The sequence below is a fragment of the Balaenoptera physalus genome, assembly GCF_965194825.1.
Source record: "Balaenoptera physalus genome assembly, chromosome: 20".
Classification (NCBI taxonomy): Eukaryota; Metazoa; Chordata; class Mammalia; order Artiodactyla; family Balaenopteridae; genus Balaenoptera; species Balaenoptera physalus.
This window is the reverse complement of record NC_138901.1, coordinates 43642664-43659827: the sequence shown is the minus strand read 5'-3', so window position 1 is coordinate 43659827 and position 17164 is coordinate 43642664. Positions and strand designations below refer to the sequence as shown.

Below are 17164 nucleotides of genomic sequence, written 5' to 3'. Positions count from 1 at the left end.
CTCCCCCATAGAGCAGAAGGTGCTGATGTTCTTTCAAAACTGATTTGACTGCATAGGTGTGATATATATGACGATGCCACAAGCAGTCCAGTTTAAAAATAACCCTCACCATCTGGGCTGGAAGATCCACTTCTAACATAGCTTCCTTGGTCACGTCTGGTGCCTGGGCTAGGACAGTTGCAGGACAGGCTCACCTGGGACTGTCAGCTGGAGCTGTGTACATGTGGCCCTTCCAGATGGCAGTCTTAGGGGTCAAAGATGACTGTTCCTGGTGAATAAGGTGGAAGCTGGATGGCTTTTTATGACCTAGCCACAGAAGTCCCATTGTACCTCTTCCAACATAATCTATTGGTCAAAGCAGTCACAAGCCTGTCCAGATTCAAGGAGAGGGGAATTAGACTCCTACCTCTCCATGAGAGGAGTGTCAAAGAAATCGTGGCCATGTTTTAAAAGCACCATAGTATCATTTTATCTGTAAGTATTTGTATTAGCTTCTTATTTTTTATGTTTATATATTGTAAAAAATTTTAATTGAAGTTGATTAAATCAATGTAGTTGATTTATAATGTCATCTAAGATTCAGGTGTACAGCACAGTGATTCAGTTGTATTAGATTCTTGTTGCTGCTGTAACAAATGACCCCAAACTTACTGGCTTAAAACAACACAAATTTATTTCAAAAGTCTGAAATGGGTCTCACTGGGTTAAAATCAAGGTGTCTGCAGGGCTGCCTTCCTTTTTGGAGGCTCCAAGAGAGGCTCCATTTCCTTGTCTTTTTTGGCTTCTAGAGGTTGCCCACATTCCTTATCTGTAGCCAGCAATTTCTGGTCAAGTCTTTCTCACATTGCATCACTCCGACTCTGACACTCCTGCCACCCTTATAAGGATCCTTGTGATTACATTGGACCCACGCAGATAATCCAGGGTAATCTCCCCATCTCAAAGTCAGTTGATAGCAATCTTGATTCCTCCTTGCTGTGTAATGTAACATATTCACAGGTTCTAGAGATTAGGACGTGGACCTCTTTGGGAGGGGGGTCATTATTCTGCCTACTGCACTCTTTGAACCTTTATCTTTAAAAAATAAGGATTAAAAAAATCACAAAACCATTGCTTATTTGCCATCTGTATATTCTCTTCAACGAAATGTCTGTTCATGACTTTTGTCCATTTTCTGATTGGATTGTTTGTTTACTGTTGAGATTTGAGAATTCTTTATATATTCCAAATACAAGTCCTTTGTCAAATATGTGGTTTGTAGACATTTCCTCCCATTGTATAGCTTGTCTTTTCATCTTCTTGACTGGGTCTTTTGAAGAGCAAAAGTTTAAAATTGATGCGGTCCAATTTATCGATTTTTCATTTTATGGGTTGTGCTTTTGGTATCAAAGCTGAGAACTTTTTGCCTTGTCTTAGGTCCTGAAGATTTTCTCCTATGTTTTTCCTAAAAGTTTTGTAGTTTTATGTGTTACATTTTAGTCCATGATCCATTTTGAGTTAATTTTTGTGTAAGATGTGAAGTTAAGGTCAAGGTTTTTTGGTTATGTTTGTTTGTTTTTGTTCTATGAATGTCCAGTTTCTCTGGCACCATTTGTTAAAAAAGTTACTCTTTCTCCATTATCTCTTCCATTATTATTTGGTAGAACTTGCTTTTGAAGCCAAATAGGTATGAAGTTTTTTTTTTTTTTTTTGCCAAGGATTTAAATTACTGATGTTAATTCCTTAATAGAAATAAGACCATTCATATTTTCCATATATTTTTGTTACATAGACTTCTCATGTCAGTAAATTATATTTCTGATAAGGGAGAAAAGGGACTATACTCCAAAGGAACATCAAAATTTAGCAAGCATGTACCAGCCTGAGCTGGGAGATCACCTTGGGTTTGGATTTTGAGGGTGCTTGATCAAGGAAGCTGGAACACAAGTATGGATTGAGGGAGCTTATTGACCAGGGGGTTCTCTTTCTGGATATAGGCTATAACTTCCTGGCAAGGATCCCAGAGGTTGGTGCAAATGTGCAGCCAGGAAAGCTCCAGAAGCCTGGAGAAAACAATGGTTCATGCTGAGTGAAGTTAAAATACTTGAATTGCCATGACAGATGGAGAAGGAAGGGATGAAAATGACCATGGAAGTGGGCATGCTGGAGTAGATATACCATGTGAGGCTGAAAGACCCACCAGATTATGTTCCATGGGAAGTCCCAGAGAACACACTATTCATCAAAGCCATCAGGATTCACTGGTGAGACAGGCACCAGCATCAGTTGTATTTCTCCTCTGTAGGTTAGGACTGATGGTAGGAGTGGCTATCACAAAACTTGGCCCACTGATAGCAACGGGGATGATGCCCTCCCTCCTTCCCTCCTTGAATCTTCAGAATTATATCTTTCATCAGTTTTGTAAAACTTTTAGCCATTATCTCTTCAGATCCATTTGCTGTCTCATTCTCTCTCTCCTCTCATTTTGAGATTCCAATTAACCAGATGACAGATGCCCTACTCTATCCTCCATGTTCTCTTATCTTCTTTTTGTATTTTTTTATTCTTCTGTTTCTCCTCACTTCACTTTGATATGTTTTAAATTTACTGATATTTCTTCAGTTGGGTTTAATCTGCTCTGAGTTTTTATTTCAGTTTTTGCGTTTTTCAGTTCCAGAATTTATTTCTGACTTTTACAAATCTGCAATGATACTCATTATAGTTTCCAGTTCCTTGCCAAAAAGCTCAAGCTTCTTTGTAAGGCATTAGCATTAGCATCTGGGATCATGTTTAAAAACATTTTAGAGTTTGAGATTTTCTAAACCACCCAGGAGACTGGAGCTGGCCTCCTGTCTGTTCAAGGGATGGTTCTCTTCTAATTTACTTTTACTCCTAAGCCATCAGCCCAAACAGAGGATGGTTTCTTACAGTCCCTTCACTTGGGCAAACCTGGACTTTGTTTTCCTCCAGCCTGGCAAGGCTGAGAAATGTTCAGCTCACCTTCTTAGCCACCTCTTCTGAATTGCAAACATCCTTAGTCTAGAAGAGGTCTCAGTGCCAGGCTCACATCTCTGGATTTCTATACTCTCTGGGGTCTTAAACCAACAATTCCTTACTTCTCATTTGCTGAGGTAGGCTGTCTCTTATCAGAGAATTGTGCATTCCTGGTAACTCTGCTTCAGGTGGAACACTGAGAGACAATTTCCTAGTGTTTAATTAAGAGTGTGGGACTTGCTCTCGTCTGCAGGTTTGACCACAGAGTTACTAGCTGTGTGACCTTGGGCAAGCTCACTGAAACTCTGTTTTCTCATATGTCAAAGGAAGATAATCAGAGTATACACAACACAGTGATTTTGAAGAATAGACAATGCATGTAAATCCCTTAGTACAGGCTGTGTTTCATAGTAAGTCCTCAAAAACTGTTAGTCTTTATTCTTAAGAAAGCTGAATTTATGAAAATACATAAATATGCATGATCGAATGCTTTGCTTTGGTGCAATGTAAGTGATGGATTTCCCTGGTGCATATAAATTTGCATTTGTTTTTAATACTTTGCTTCTTTTTTAGCCTATGAGAAATGTTTCCCTGGTATAAAGCCTGGTGTTGTTGGGATAACATATCCTCATTCTCTTGCCTTCCCTTTCTACTCAGATGCCTCTAATCATTCTTTCTTATTCTTTCCAACCAATGAAACTGATTTGTCAGGGGAAAAAAAGAATAACCAGAATTCCAAGATATATTTAGGAAACAAAAAGAATCTTTATTATTCTGACATTTTGAACAGAGTAAAAGGCTCATAAAAACTCAGTAAGCATCTGTTGATGGGTTTGGTCCAACGTCTACCCAGATACAGGAGTACAGTCATTCACCATCATCCCAAATATGAGTCAACCACTGTGTGATTGACTAGGAAGGGGCTTGGGAATGAGAGGGTGTCATATGATTTCTCAGAGAAAGCATCAAATGAATAAAATGAAATACAATATTTAACTAGCTTAACTAAATTAAAGAAAGTTTTCAGAATGTGGTTAGTGGAGGGGAGAGGGACTCAGGAGAGGGAACTTCTGGGGTTGCAGTCTCCTGGTTCAGGTCCCTGCTGCCCAATCTACCCACACCTCTAACAGGTTCCTTCTGGACCACTCAGGGGTTCTTCTCCAGGTCCCTGAAGTATTCCTGGACCCAGTTGTCAGTGGGATTGGCACAGATATATAGGCCCTTTCTGGTGAATAAGCTGTGGAGAGGGCAGAAGTATTATACAGAGAATGAGTAAGGATGTTCTTGACCAGCTGTGGCCCCTTCATCTTCATCCCTATGGGATTTATGGAGATAACCTCAGGTCATCTCCTTTCTGCTGTCTCTTTCTCTCCTCTCTTCCCTCTGCTTCTGGCCACATCCTCCCTGGCTCCCGGCAGGCCCCATCGCATGTCAGGAAACAGCCCAGTGGCCTCTCTCTGTGTGTCCTGCATGCACAAAAAGCCCCCAGAGGGCTGGGCGCCTTCCCAGGTTGGCTCCTTACCCATGAGCCGGTACGCTGGGGATCTGCTCCCTGCTCTGACTCCTGTGGGTACTCCCCCACCTCCACGTCCTGTGTCTCCCCAGGGCTGAGCAGGAGGGCTGACACTTACACGATACCAGGTCTGGGGCACTGGCTGCTGGTCTTAAAATAGTTAACCACGTTTCCACGGGGGATTTTCTGGGAGGTGTAGGTGAAGCAGCAGGTGTGTGGGCTGTAAACCCTTTCTGTGGGGGAGCAAGGACAACAGTTACTCAGGAGTACAGGCAAGCCCCAGAGGATCAGGAAGAAGTGGAGAGAGACAGCGTAGCTCAGAGCTGAGGCTTGGGGGTAAAGGAAACGGGAAAGCATTTGATTCTTTCGTTTGTTTGTTTCTCATTATTTTCCCTCCTCTTGTTTTTGGTCTTGTCCCTCCATTTTGGTCTCTATCTTTCTCTACAGGGAACTAAACCCTAGATAGTCTACTCCCTCCTCCTAACTCTCTTTGTGGAATTTTTTTCTGATCAATTAAAAGATAAGATGGCTGAGTTAAAGTATGAACGATTTTCACAACTCTTGGGAATCGCTGAAATGGGATTCTGAAACTTACCACCAGGATCTAAATAGACCTGGATTCTACCTCATGCTAATAAGCAAATGTATTAGACTTCAATATTCTCATCTAAAAAGTAGGATAAAACCTCTCCTAACTCCATCCTGAAGCCCAAATCAATAGAAGCTTTCAAACCTTCTTGAAGAAAACAACCATGTCATTTTTGAAACCCCGTTTGAGGTTCTTTAATTTCACATGGGGGTTCTTAGGCCACAGCACTTGGGCCAGACTTCAGACCAGAGTGTGGGTAGCAACGATTAAAGGAGAGCAGGTAACAGACTCACCTTGTACATAGGAGCAGAGGGCCATGGTGCAGAGAAGGACAAAGATGGTAGCCACGAGGACCTTCATGATGTGGGACAGGCAGGCAGAAGAGCGTGGGCAGAGCTGAGATGGGGCTTGGGAACTCCCTACTGCTGGCCTCCTTCTGGGATGTGAGCTATCTTTGCTCCTTTTAATAGGTGGTCCTGGGCTGCAGGAACATAAAAATCGGAGGTGCCTAAGCGAGGAATTTTAAGTGTAGTGGTGTCGTGTGAGTTGTATAACCCAGCGTTGCCTGTGGTTACTAGAGAGGTTTCGGGTGCACATAGCAATGGTTCAATTGCCAATTTGCTTGGGTGCTTATGAGGAAGTTGTTTCTCCAGATGGGAGACCAGGAGTTGGCATCGCCCGGGGATCATTCTTAGCTGTTTCCTTTCCACGTGACAGATACCTCTCTGTAGTGAGTGATCACAGCCTTCTTCCACAGAGCAGGATGCTCTGATGGGCTCCCACAGTTGTCCTAAGTGTATAAATGTGACGTGTAAAAATGCCACTGAGTCTCAAGAAGGATAAGCCAAGCTTAAGTGCACCCTAGATGGAAAGAACAGAGTTGGAAGGGCTGGAGGTACAAGAATGGTGGAAATAAGGATTAGCTTTCCAGTAATGGTCTATTTGTCAAATACTCACTGCATACCTACAATGAAGTCTGGATTTAATGCTGGGTAAGGGTCCAGCCTTAAAAATGTCCATATTATTTGAGCCAGAAATTCTATTTTTTCAGAATCTATCCTATGGAAATGAACTCACAAAACAGGGAAAATTTTAAGGACAGTGTTATTTGGTGCAGCTTATCTATGCTTAAGTAATTGACACCAAACTACATATTCTACAGTGCTGGAATGATAAAGTAAACCCACTGATAGACATAATGGCTAATGTTTAAGAGTCTAGTGCCAGCCTCTTAAACAAATAGAATGACATGAAAAGACTTAATTTTTAATATTAAATATTAACAAGCAAGATGCAAAAAAAATCCTGAGAAGAGGAAGAAAAAACCAGAAAGAAATATGCCTGTCTGCTCCTCACCCCATGTCCCATGGGTTGGCTCTCCTCCACAAGCCCTGCCTGTCTCTAGGAAGGAGGAGTGATACCGATATTATACCAGGGTAGGAAAACTGGCTGTGTGTGTCACCATGACCATGAACAAATTTGTGACAGATCTGGAGAGAAATAAGAGAAGCAGCAGGCACTGAGGTGTCTGCCCTAACCGTGAAGAAGTGGCAATCAAGAGCCCGAGAAAAGCCAAATCAATTTTTTCCACCCTGGGAGGGGGCCACCTAGAAGTTGGTGGAGATGTCAGAGCTCAGGGCTGCAGAGTAGGGCACAAACGAACCAAGGAAACTAAGCATTTCTTCTTTACCTTGAATTTTAAAAAATTAATTAATTAATTTATTTTTGGCTGCGTTGGGTCTTCGTTGCTGCGTGCGAACTTTCTCTAGTTGCGGCGAGCAGGGGCTACTCTTCGTTGCTGTGCGCGGGCTTCTCACTGTGGTGGCTTCTCTTGTTGCAGAGCACAGGCTCTAGGCGTGCAGTCTTCAGTAGTTGTGGCTTGCAGGCTCCAGAGCACAGGCTCAGTAGTTGTGGTGCACGGGCTTAGTTGCTCCACGGCACGTGGGATCTTCCCGGAGCAGGGATCGAACCCGTGTCCCCTGTATTGGCAGGTGGATTCTTAACCACTGCGCCACCAGGGAAGTCCCTACCTTGAATTTTTGTTTTGAATCTCTGCCTGTCTTGTTCTCAGTCTCTGGCTCCCTCTTCAGGGAATATAGCTATAGGAACAGTGAGCCCTTGTTCCGTCTCTTTCGGGGGAACTTCATCTGGTGCATAGAGACATTTCCCAGCAAGATGCCACCTTCTGTACATCACCCAAAGCGTGGAGCTCCTTGGGAGAGCTGAGGGAATATGTCATTTGGCTCATCCTAGGAACCAGCTGGACCTGGCATTTGCATCTTGTTAATGACTGCATTAGACCTCAATTTTCCCCACTAAAAATGGGTCCTAGTGCTCGTCTGCCTTTTAGATCCAGAGGCTAGGAGAGCTAAAACTTCTTGGGAAATAGTTCAGAATATTTTGAAAACTTCTGTGAATTCTTTGCTTTCACATAGGGAATCTCAACCATAGGGCTTAAGTAACATGGTTTAGACATCCATCCAGGGCATCGGGAAACAATTCTAAAAGGGAGAAAGGATGAGGGTGCAGAGAGTCTTGCGATACAGACAAGACTTGTGAGCTGAGGGCCCTGGTGAGGAGATGGTGAACAAGGGCAGCCATGGGGAACTCATCAGTGATGGGCAGGCAGAGGGCAAAGCCAAGATAGGACTGGGCACTTGCTGCTGCCTCCATCCTTCTGGAGTCCATCCTGTATCCTGGTCCCTTTATAGGCAACTCTGAAGCATGAGAAGCTAGAGGCTGGGGATGACCAGATCGGAAGTTGTTGGTTGGTGTCATGTTATGTGAGTTGCACATGTCGGGGTCCCTGGGGTCACACGGAGGTTCAGGGCATCCAAGAAGAGCTCAGTTGCTCACTTGTTGGGGCTGATTGGCTGGAAATGTTTTGGACAGTGACAGGAGGTGAGATGATGTTAGGGTTAGAGCTATAAGTACATGGAAAGATCTAGAGATGAATGGTTCCACCCACAGAGCAGATCTGATGCTTTGCTACAGCTCTTCTGATCATACAAGGTGACATCTATGGGTAATGCCACAGCATCGTGAGCACACAAGTCGCAATGGAAACCGCACCCTGGGTGGAAAGGACCATGACATCATGTTGCTCAGAGTGCTTCTAAGGAAGTGATTCACCAAAAACGGGGGAAGACAGGAGTTGTTGTCACTGGGGGACCAAGCTTAGCTGGTTCTTTCTACCAAGAACAGTTCTTTATGGCCCATACCATTCCTTTTTTCCTTCCTCAGAGCAGACATTTCTAATGTTCTTCACAGGTGTTTTGACCGTGACATATCTAATGATGCCACAGAGTCTAAAGTAGCCTGAGCCATGTTTGATCCAGTCCCAGAGGGACAGAATGGAATGGGGGAAGCCTGGGCTACAGGCAAGACAAAATAGATGAGATCAGCTTTTTAATCACTGTTTCAATCATCAAACATTCACAAGTCCCTACAATGTGTCGTCACTGGGTTTAACAATAGGGTATAGAAATGAACATGCATTAGATATAGGGTGCCTCTATAGATCAGGAGCCTTAATTGTTCTTATTTTTTGACTCAGAAAGTCTACAGCTAGGAAAATATCCTATGGAAAATAACTTCATTTATGGAGAAAGTTTTATGCATATAGATGTTTGGTGCAGTTTATTTATAGCAATTAAAAATTGGAACCAGTCCAAATGTGCTACAATAGTACATGATAATATAAATGCACTAGGCTGATGGTTGAGTAAATTAGGCAGCTCTTAAAAATACTGGAATGATTTGGAAAAGTCTTGTAATGTTAGGTATAAATAAGAAAAATACAAAATTACATCCACATCATGACTACAGTAATGTCCCTTCTCCTCACAGACACATAGTAAAAAGAGGTAAAAAAGCAAGTAAGTAAATGGAACTATCATAAGCCTAGGGGAAAATGCACTTGAAAGAAATAAACCAAATTAATAGTGGTTAGGTTTGGGTAATAGAATTTTTCCTACCTTTAAGGAATGTAATTTTACTCAGATTATGCCTCAGAATACATTTATGCCACAAAAAGACAGGAAGAATGTGGACAAAAACCTCCCACATCCTTACTTGCACTTGCCATGCCTACCCAGCTTTCAGAAATGAAACAAGTTTTTTTTCTTTTCTGTATTTTATATCTAGTTAAAATTAGTTTTTACCACTTTTGAGGGTCATCTACAGTTAACATTACAAATTATGAAAAAAAAACCCAATTTGAATTAAAAACACTAGTAACATTGCTTTTTCTCTACTCCTGTGAGACTCCCTCCTATGCCTGTGGTTGAGACTTTTTGTGAAGATGTGATACCTGAGCAGCAGCCGCCATTTCATCACCATGAGGTGACAAGCCCAAAGAAGAAAAGCCAATGAAATAATGGGGGAAGGGGACATGTTTAAGAAGGGAGTCCTTGATGACATTATTGAGCTGCCAGGCAAACCCTGGAAATGCCAGCTTGACTTTACAATAAGGAAACAGGAAATGTTCTAGGATTTTTAAATAACAAGGACTTCCTTTTAAAATTTCTTTACTTTCACAGTTTCTAAGGGCGACTTATTATTGCAAGAGGTGAATACACCATCATGTATTTAATTGTAGCTCATCTTTTAATTGTTATAAATAAGCTGTGACAAACACCATTATGCCTACGACGTCATCTTTGTGTTTATATCCATAGGATAGATCCCTGGCAGAGAGCTTTGCTGTTCAAAGGGTAACAACATTTTAAGGCTAAGCCAGGGACCAGCTGTTCTGTGTCAGTCTCAGCCTGTTGATGGTGATGTTACAGTTCAGAATGCCCTGCAGGATCTCACCTGGGCTGTACTTGTGAGAGCCCCACAGACATTTCCCTGACCAGAGCCAAAGTTGAGGCTGGACCAGCCACTGTGGTTCTTATTATGACTGCAAGACACACCTCAGCAACAAACATCAGAGGACTTTGAAAAGACAAGGTTTGTTACTCACAGGTCCTGGAAGGTACACGGCACTGCTGGGGCCACACAGCGAGGTTGCCAGTAGAGAATAAGAGAGCTCGGACCTGGGGTTCTGCCTTTATTGGGGCGAGGGTGGGGTGCCCAGGGTTTCATGGGTTCACTCTTTATTGGTGAATTTAAAAGATAAGAGAGGAAATTACAGCAGGGAAGGGAAAAGTGGGGTCACTCAAGTGGTCAGTTATCTAGGTCACCCAGAACTTTCTAAAAGGGGAACTTCATGGGTAGGGCAGCCTGGCCCTTTATCTAGTTGTGTATTGGGCAATGTGCTTATTCGAGATAGACGTCTTTGAAATGGATGCCTCAGCAGTCAAAAGTTTAAGGTAGAATGTTTGAGGAATGAGCCAAAGTCTGAAAGGCCGGCCTCAATCTGGCCCCTTCTGTAGCTGAGGCTTCTCCAGTTCTGCTGTCTCCATCCAGGCTATGGTTTTAGCTTGGGGTGTGCTTCTTAAGACTCTGTGGCATTATCATCTACATCACAGCTGTGCCGTCAGCTGGGGTGAGTACCAGAAGGTCCAGCCCTGTGGGAGAGATGCTTGGTCTACAGATCTGCTCTCATGAGAAGGCACCACCTAACCTGGTCACAGGGTCACACCAGCCTCTCACCTCCTCTCACTGTGGAAACCATTTCCCCATCAAGTAAGCAACACAACGATTCTTGCAAATAGCCTGAGCCTTTGTGGCGACCCGAAGCTTTCCTGGTTTCTGCAATTCGCTGCATGATCGCAACACAGTAATAAAAAATTTCCCCCTTGGTCTCCCCAAGTTTCCATTTTCGAATGCCCCAAGGCTGCCTATAAAGAGGGGACATGGCTTAGACCCCAGAAGGAGGCTGCAGCCTCGAGTCGCCAAGTCCCAACTCTACTTGGCCACCACTTGGGCTTTCACTCAGCTGTCAAGCATTATGGAGGTCCCCGGGGCCACCCTGGCTGTCCTGCTCCTTGCCGCAGCCCCCCGTGAGTCTGTCCTCCCTTTCTTTTGCCCTGTCCCCTGCCGCCCCATCTCCCCACTCTCTGGCTACGGCTTGGACCACAGTGCCAAAATCTTGTGCCTGAGCCCTCTAAGTAGACGACTTCAGAGAGATTTCAGACACTGTTTCCTGAGCAGAGTTTCCCTTCTCAAGGGGTTTTAGCAATTCTCATCTCCGGCTCTGGGAGAGAGTGGGAGGGAGTCCCATTTTATGGATTCCTGGGAAAATGAGACCCAGACGGGATTCTGACAAGAGGTGGAACCTGTGTCCAGTTGGCTCCCAGTGGTGTGGCCTTCACTCTCCTTGAGAATCCAGTTGAGACTCCCCAGTGAGAGCCAGAAAAAGAACTAGTTTGTTCAGAAAACTAAATTCTCCATAGAGAGGCATAGAGACTCCAAACCAAGACAGACAGAGCATTAGAAACCCCGAAAGAGAGACACAGAAATAAAAATGTCAAAGGAAAGAGGAAATGCCAACTTCCTCCTGGATCCCCCCGCCCATCATCCTCCCCTCCGGCAGCGCTGTCTCCTTCAGGTCCGCCTGACCCTCCAGGTACAGCTGGTTCACCTTTTCCTCTGAACAAGGACTTAGGATCAATCTGTCCTGTTTCTCACAGTTGGTGCCAACACCCCGACCGCCTGCTGCTTCTCCTACATCTCCTGTCAGATCCCGCGTAAATGCGCAGACGACTATTATGAGACCAGCCACCAGTGCTGAGAGCCCGGTGTCACGTAAGGGCCAGTCTCCTTGCCCACCCTGGGGAAGCAGACTGGGGGTCTGGCCTGAGGCACCTCCTCAGAGCTCAGGACACCAGGAGAGGCCACTGCCGTGTTTTCTAACCTGCTCTGGGGCCTGCAGAGAGTCCTGGAGGGTCTGCCCCCAGGCAGAGGGAGGAGTGACAGCAGGAAGTTGGCTTTCCCAGGGGACCCCCAGATGAGACACAGGGATGGTCTGTAAACCCCAAGGTTAAGGACATGATATAAAGCATGTGGATAGGCTCGGAGATGTCTGGGGCAGAGAAGGAGGGAGGGGTCACAGTGGGCCCAGGATTCCCCTGCTGGACTCCTCAGTGTGTAATCCTTCCACTCCTCTCCACAGCTTCCAAACCAAAAGAGGCCAGGAGGTCTGTGCCGACCCCAGTGAGGACTGGGTCCAGGAATACATCACCGACCTGGAGCTGAGAGCCTGAGTGGCCTGGGAGCTGCAGGGAAGGTGTTACATCTATGGCAGATGGGGGAGCAGGGCAGTAACCCCGGGACTCCAAAAGGCACCTCTTCTGTGGGTCACATCCCCGCCCCAGCCACACTCTGGGGCCCTCCTTAACTTTAATGTATCTTATTTAACTTTTGTCATTTATTTCCACCGTCGAAGTGGGTGATGTAATGAATATTTGCTCTGACACCGCATGTCATCCTCTTCACCATCCATCCCTCCTCCTTCCTCTTCAGTTCTCCTCACTCTCAATACGTGGATCCATCAGTGCGATTAGCGCTCTCTTGGCAGAGATGGTATCATGCATAACAAACAACACATGCTGATTGAGTGGTTTTGCCCAGCACCATGATTCAAAATATCGAAGGCTCTTATATAAAAGGTAAACCAGCATTTTCCTTGTGCTGACTCTCTTGATTTTGTTTTCCCAACTAACCAGAATCACAGGTTGAGAGGAATACTGGGGGAAGAAGTAGGGAAATATGAAAACGGGCAGAAAACCATGAGAAAGGGATAAAAGTACTAGTAGAGGGACACCAGACATCTCCCTGGAGATACTTTCCTGGAAAGTTGAAACTGACATATTATTTTGTAACCAAATCACAATTGATATGGTCTAGGAAAATTTCCTAGTTAAATGAATACCATGGTGATGCGAATGTGTGCACACAAGTCCCTTTTCATAAATGATTTCCTCAGAATGATGACTAACACTTGTTGAGGGCTTACCAAGTGTTGGGTTCTTTGCTAAGTGCTTACATTAGTGCTGTGCTAAGTGTTTACATTAGTGCTGTGCTAAGTGCTCACGTTAGTGACAGTCTAGCCACCCCTGCCTGCAGTCTCTCAAGGATACCCTACCAGCCAGTTGACTGAGAGCCTTGGCCACCTTCTCTGTTGTTCTGCACTTTGCTTTCTCGGGGAATGTTCTCCATAGCCACACCTGAGCTGAGGCTTGGGGACCAGAGTGGCCAGAGTTAAATATAAATACAGGATGAAGCATTCTTCACTATAAGGATGTCCCATGCAATAGATGGGACATACTTATACAAAAAGTATTTGTCGTGTATCTGAAATGCAATTTTAACTGGGAATCCTGTATTTCATCTGGTAACCCTACTTGGGGTGCATATGTATCATAAAGGCTGCCTGGTTCCTGTTGGAGATGGGTGCTATAGGATTGGCTTGAGGGCAGAGCAGTGCCTTTCAACCTTGAATTCACATAGAATTACTTGCAGGAGCTTTTAAAGAACTCCATTGCCAGGAGCGCACCTCCAAAGTTATGGATTTAGTGAGATTTAGGTGGGACCTGGGCAGCAGTCATTTAAAAATGTTAATGCATGGGTAGTTTGAGAACCGATGTTGGGGTGTAGTCCTAGTCTGTTTTTGGCTGGTCTTGGGGTTTCAGAGGCAATACAGCTCCTTTCCCATTTTTCAAGGTTCTGATATGTTTTTGGTCAATTCCACTGATGGTTAATTAGCAGAAAATCCGTCAGCTACTGTTACATTTAGAACGGGTTTTGGGACTCCTCTCTCATAGCACAGTACTGGGAGCTCTGGGCGTCCCCTTTACCGTCACACCCCTCTCCCCCATGTCACTGGCTGCTGTCTCCCCACGGCCCTCTGCTGATGAAACGATGCCACAGGCGCGGAGGTTTCCTTAATTAGCTCCAATTATGTTGACGCAGTTGATGCCTCCAACTGCATCCCGGTTGCCTGCGTCTTCACAGAGAACATGATGGTTCATTTTGTCCACAAGATAAATATTTAAAGGAGGGGTCTGAGAACGGGATGAATCAGGCTGTTTATGGAGCCCACTTTTTTGTCCTTTCTATTCTCTCATCTTCCCATTTCTTCTTATACTAACATTAGCTTGGAGGAGAGAATTCTGCTTTTCCAGATGACTGATTCTCAATCAGCTTGATTTGCAGGCAGCAAGGAGAAAGGGTTTCTCTTAAGCAAACTATATTTTCTCCTTCTCTGCTATCGGAGAAGCCAGTTTCAAAGTGAGCTAATCTCTTTCTTAGTGGGCTTTGCTGATGTATGCAAGAAGTAATCAATCTTCAACATCCTGAATTTTCCTTTTGGATGCAACCTTGGTAGGCAGATGACCTTGGTGAGAATATATAAGAGGCCATGGGGGTGACCAGCTGTTGTGCTGGCTAGAGGTATCCTTACTGATTTTGCATTCAGCTCCTGCCCTCAGCCAGTTCCACTTTTGGGGTCTGCTGCCTGCAGCACTGCAGTCTATGTCACTTAGGAATGTTTTGAGTTACTGTATCAGAAAAGCTGGCTCAATCTGACTTAACCGATAAAGGAAACTTGTTAGTTCACATAACTGAAGCTTCAAGACGTATTGATTGACTACCTTCAGGCAAAGCTTGATCCAGTGGTCCTTAAAGTATCACCATAAACCATGTTTCTTTCTGAATTTCTTTTTTCAGAAAATAGATTTTATTTATTTATTTATTTACTGGCTGTGTTGGGTCTTCATTGCTGCATGCGGGCTTTCTCTAGTTGTGGTGAGCGGGGGCTACTCTTCATTGCGGTGTGTGGGCTTCTCATTGCGGTGGCTTCTCTTGTTGTGGAGCACAGGCTCTAGGTGCGCAGGCTTCAGTAGTTGTGGCACATGGGCTCAGTAGTAGTGGCTCACGGGCTCTAGGGCGCAGGCTCAGTAGTTGTGGCGCAGGGGCTTAGTTGCTCTGCGGCATGTGAGATCTTCCCGGACCAGGGCTCGAACCTGTGTCCCCTGCATTGGCAGGCGGATTCTTAACCACTGCGCCACCAGGGAATCCCTCTTTCTGAATTTCTGATCTCCCTTCCATTTGAGAGCTTCATCCTAGAACCTCAACTGTAAAGTGAGTCATTTTGCTTGCAGGCACTTCCAGATTTTATGAGTTCCCCCACCCCTCAAGACCCCTTCATTGGGTTTCAAGAGGAGAAGTAATGACCTCTCTTCACACAGATGGAACCCACTAGGCGGTCCACTCTCTTTTTTCCTATAGATATAGAATGTGCTTGTTGACTTCCTGAGCCAGACTGAGTGGGAGAGAAGAAAATGAGCTAAGAGGCAGGGCAGAGAAAAGAGTGAGTTTCCTCTTGGTCAAGCGACACTGTGGAAGGTTCTGGAGCTTGAGCCTTCTTCTGAACGACACAACACAGATTCGGGAATCATATATCCCACCTTTTCTGGGGAAGACCCCGTTTATGCTGGTTGTGCCAGCATAATTACTGATAGTATCCTCTTTGACTCTCAGAATGGTCATCCTACCAATAGGAGGTCTAAGTCTTGAAAGGTCTCTAACGGCAGGAGGTCAGGGTTGATGTCCACAAAGGTCCCTTGCTGTGTGGGCAAAGGGTGCTGAAGTCCAGTCTGCACGTCACCTGTAAACTCTTACACCCAACGCAGGGCCAGGTGTGCTCCAAGTGGGAGACTTTTCTCAACATGCTGAGACTAGTGAAGGCCCAGGTGTGATGCCGGTGGTGTGGACTGAGGGAGAGATGAAGGATGCGGGCAAGAGTGGGATGTCAACATCAGGGAACTATGCAAAGAGAGGACCCACAGAAACCCCTTCTGTGCAAAGAAATGCATGTGCTGCCCAAAAGAGCATCAGTGGCTTATTGGTATTAAAAAGAGAAGCAGAGATAACAAACAGAAGGGAAAAGGGACTACATCTGTTAAGTTTTCTGTTTACTCCAGTATCACCCCACATAGACCACCCTCCTCCCCACCATACCAGAAGAATTAGGCCTTTAAAAGAGAGGATGGGAAGGGATCCAGGACCAAACTAAAGCCTCATCTCACTCCAACTCCTCTGAGCCCAATTTGCACCAGTGGGAGGTGTGGAGGTGGGGAGAAGTGGAGATGAGATCAAATGTGAGATTGAAGTTTTAAACTGAAAGAATTTAAATTACTGAATGTGGCCAGAAAGTTATGGGATCTGCCCAAAATGTTGTTAAGGTGGAACCAATAGTGGGAGAAAAGTTCAGCATTTTATGTTTATTTTCTGTAAGAGTCAGGATAGGACAGGCTGTAGCTCTGTAATGAACAAGCCCCCAGTACATTAACGAAATAAAAGTTTCTCACTTGCACAAGATGTGATGTAGGTTGGATCATTGGTTCTCAAAATTTCGTGTGCTCCAGAATCACCTGGAGGGCCTGTCTAAGCACAGATTCCTGGGCTCCACCCAAGAGGCTCTAATTCTATGCGTCTGGGGTATGGCTCAGCTCTGCGTTTCTATTGGGCTTTCAGGTGATGCCAATGCCGCTGGTCCATGAACTGTACTTTGAGTTGTACGGATCCCAGAGCAGCTTGCCTGGTGACTCAGGAATCTAGGCTGCTTCCATCCTGTAGCTATAGATTCTGGAATGAGAAAGAAGGAGACAGAAAAGGCATACTGCTTTTAACTGTTCTGGCCCAGAAGTGACACACATCACTTCTGCTAGCAGTCTTTTGACCAGAATTAGTCAACAAACCCAGCTGCAATGTAGGGAAACATATGGACTATTTAGGGAGCACTGTCTCTGCCACTTACTCTCAAACAAAAGGATAACCAATGAAAGAGGTCTGACCAATGTGAACTTTATTTTTGGCCATGCACAGAGATTGCGGGATCTTAGTTCCTCTACCAGGGATTGAACCTGTGCCCTCAGCAGTGAAAGAACCAAGTCCTAACCACTGGACCGCCAGGGAATTCCTGACCAATGTGAACTTGCAGTCTATGAGAGTATTTTGCTTTTTCTTTTCCTTCCCCCCTTATTACTATAAGATGAATGTCAGTTTAGTACTCATCCTACATATGAGGTATTCATGCAATAGTCATGCTGTCGAGATGTGGACTAAACCCTAGATCTACTGGGAAACATTTTAATGCTCATAGGCCAATTGTGTAAGTCATCAGATGTCGAGCGTCCACA

At 44.8% G+C, this 17164-nt stretch overlaps 2 protein-coding genes across 2 annotated transcripts; one reads left to right on the top strand and one right to left on the bottom strand.

Annotated features, from left to right (window-relative positions):
• Positions 1–3716: 3716 nt before the first annotated feature.
• Positions 3717–11531, bottom strand: LOC309649750 (C-C motif chemokine 3-like). The gene is made up of 4 exons (XM_082440189.1): positions 10042–11531; positions 5369–5556; positions 4605–4719; positions 3717–4210 (listed from the first exon to the last, which is right to left on the bottom strand). The coding sequence occupies exons 1-4, from the start codon at positions 10161–10163 to the stop codon at positions 4120–4122; spliced, it is 516 nt and encodes a 171-aa protein (XP_082296315.1). The 5' UTR covers positions 10164–11531; the 3' UTR covers positions 3717–4119.
• LOC309651231 (C-C motif chemokine 3-like) lies at positions 11488–14713 on the top strand (the record flags this gene model as incomplete). The annotated part of the gene is made up of 4 exons (XM_082443672.1): positions 11488–11589; positions 11629–11747; positions 11896–11945; positions 12009–14713. 4 exons carry the CDS (start codon positions 11488–11490, stop codon positions 12224–12226), a joined length of 489 nt encoding a protein of 162 aa, XP_082299798.1. The 3' UTR covers positions 12227–14713.
• Positions 14714–17164: the final 2451 nt, after the last annotated feature.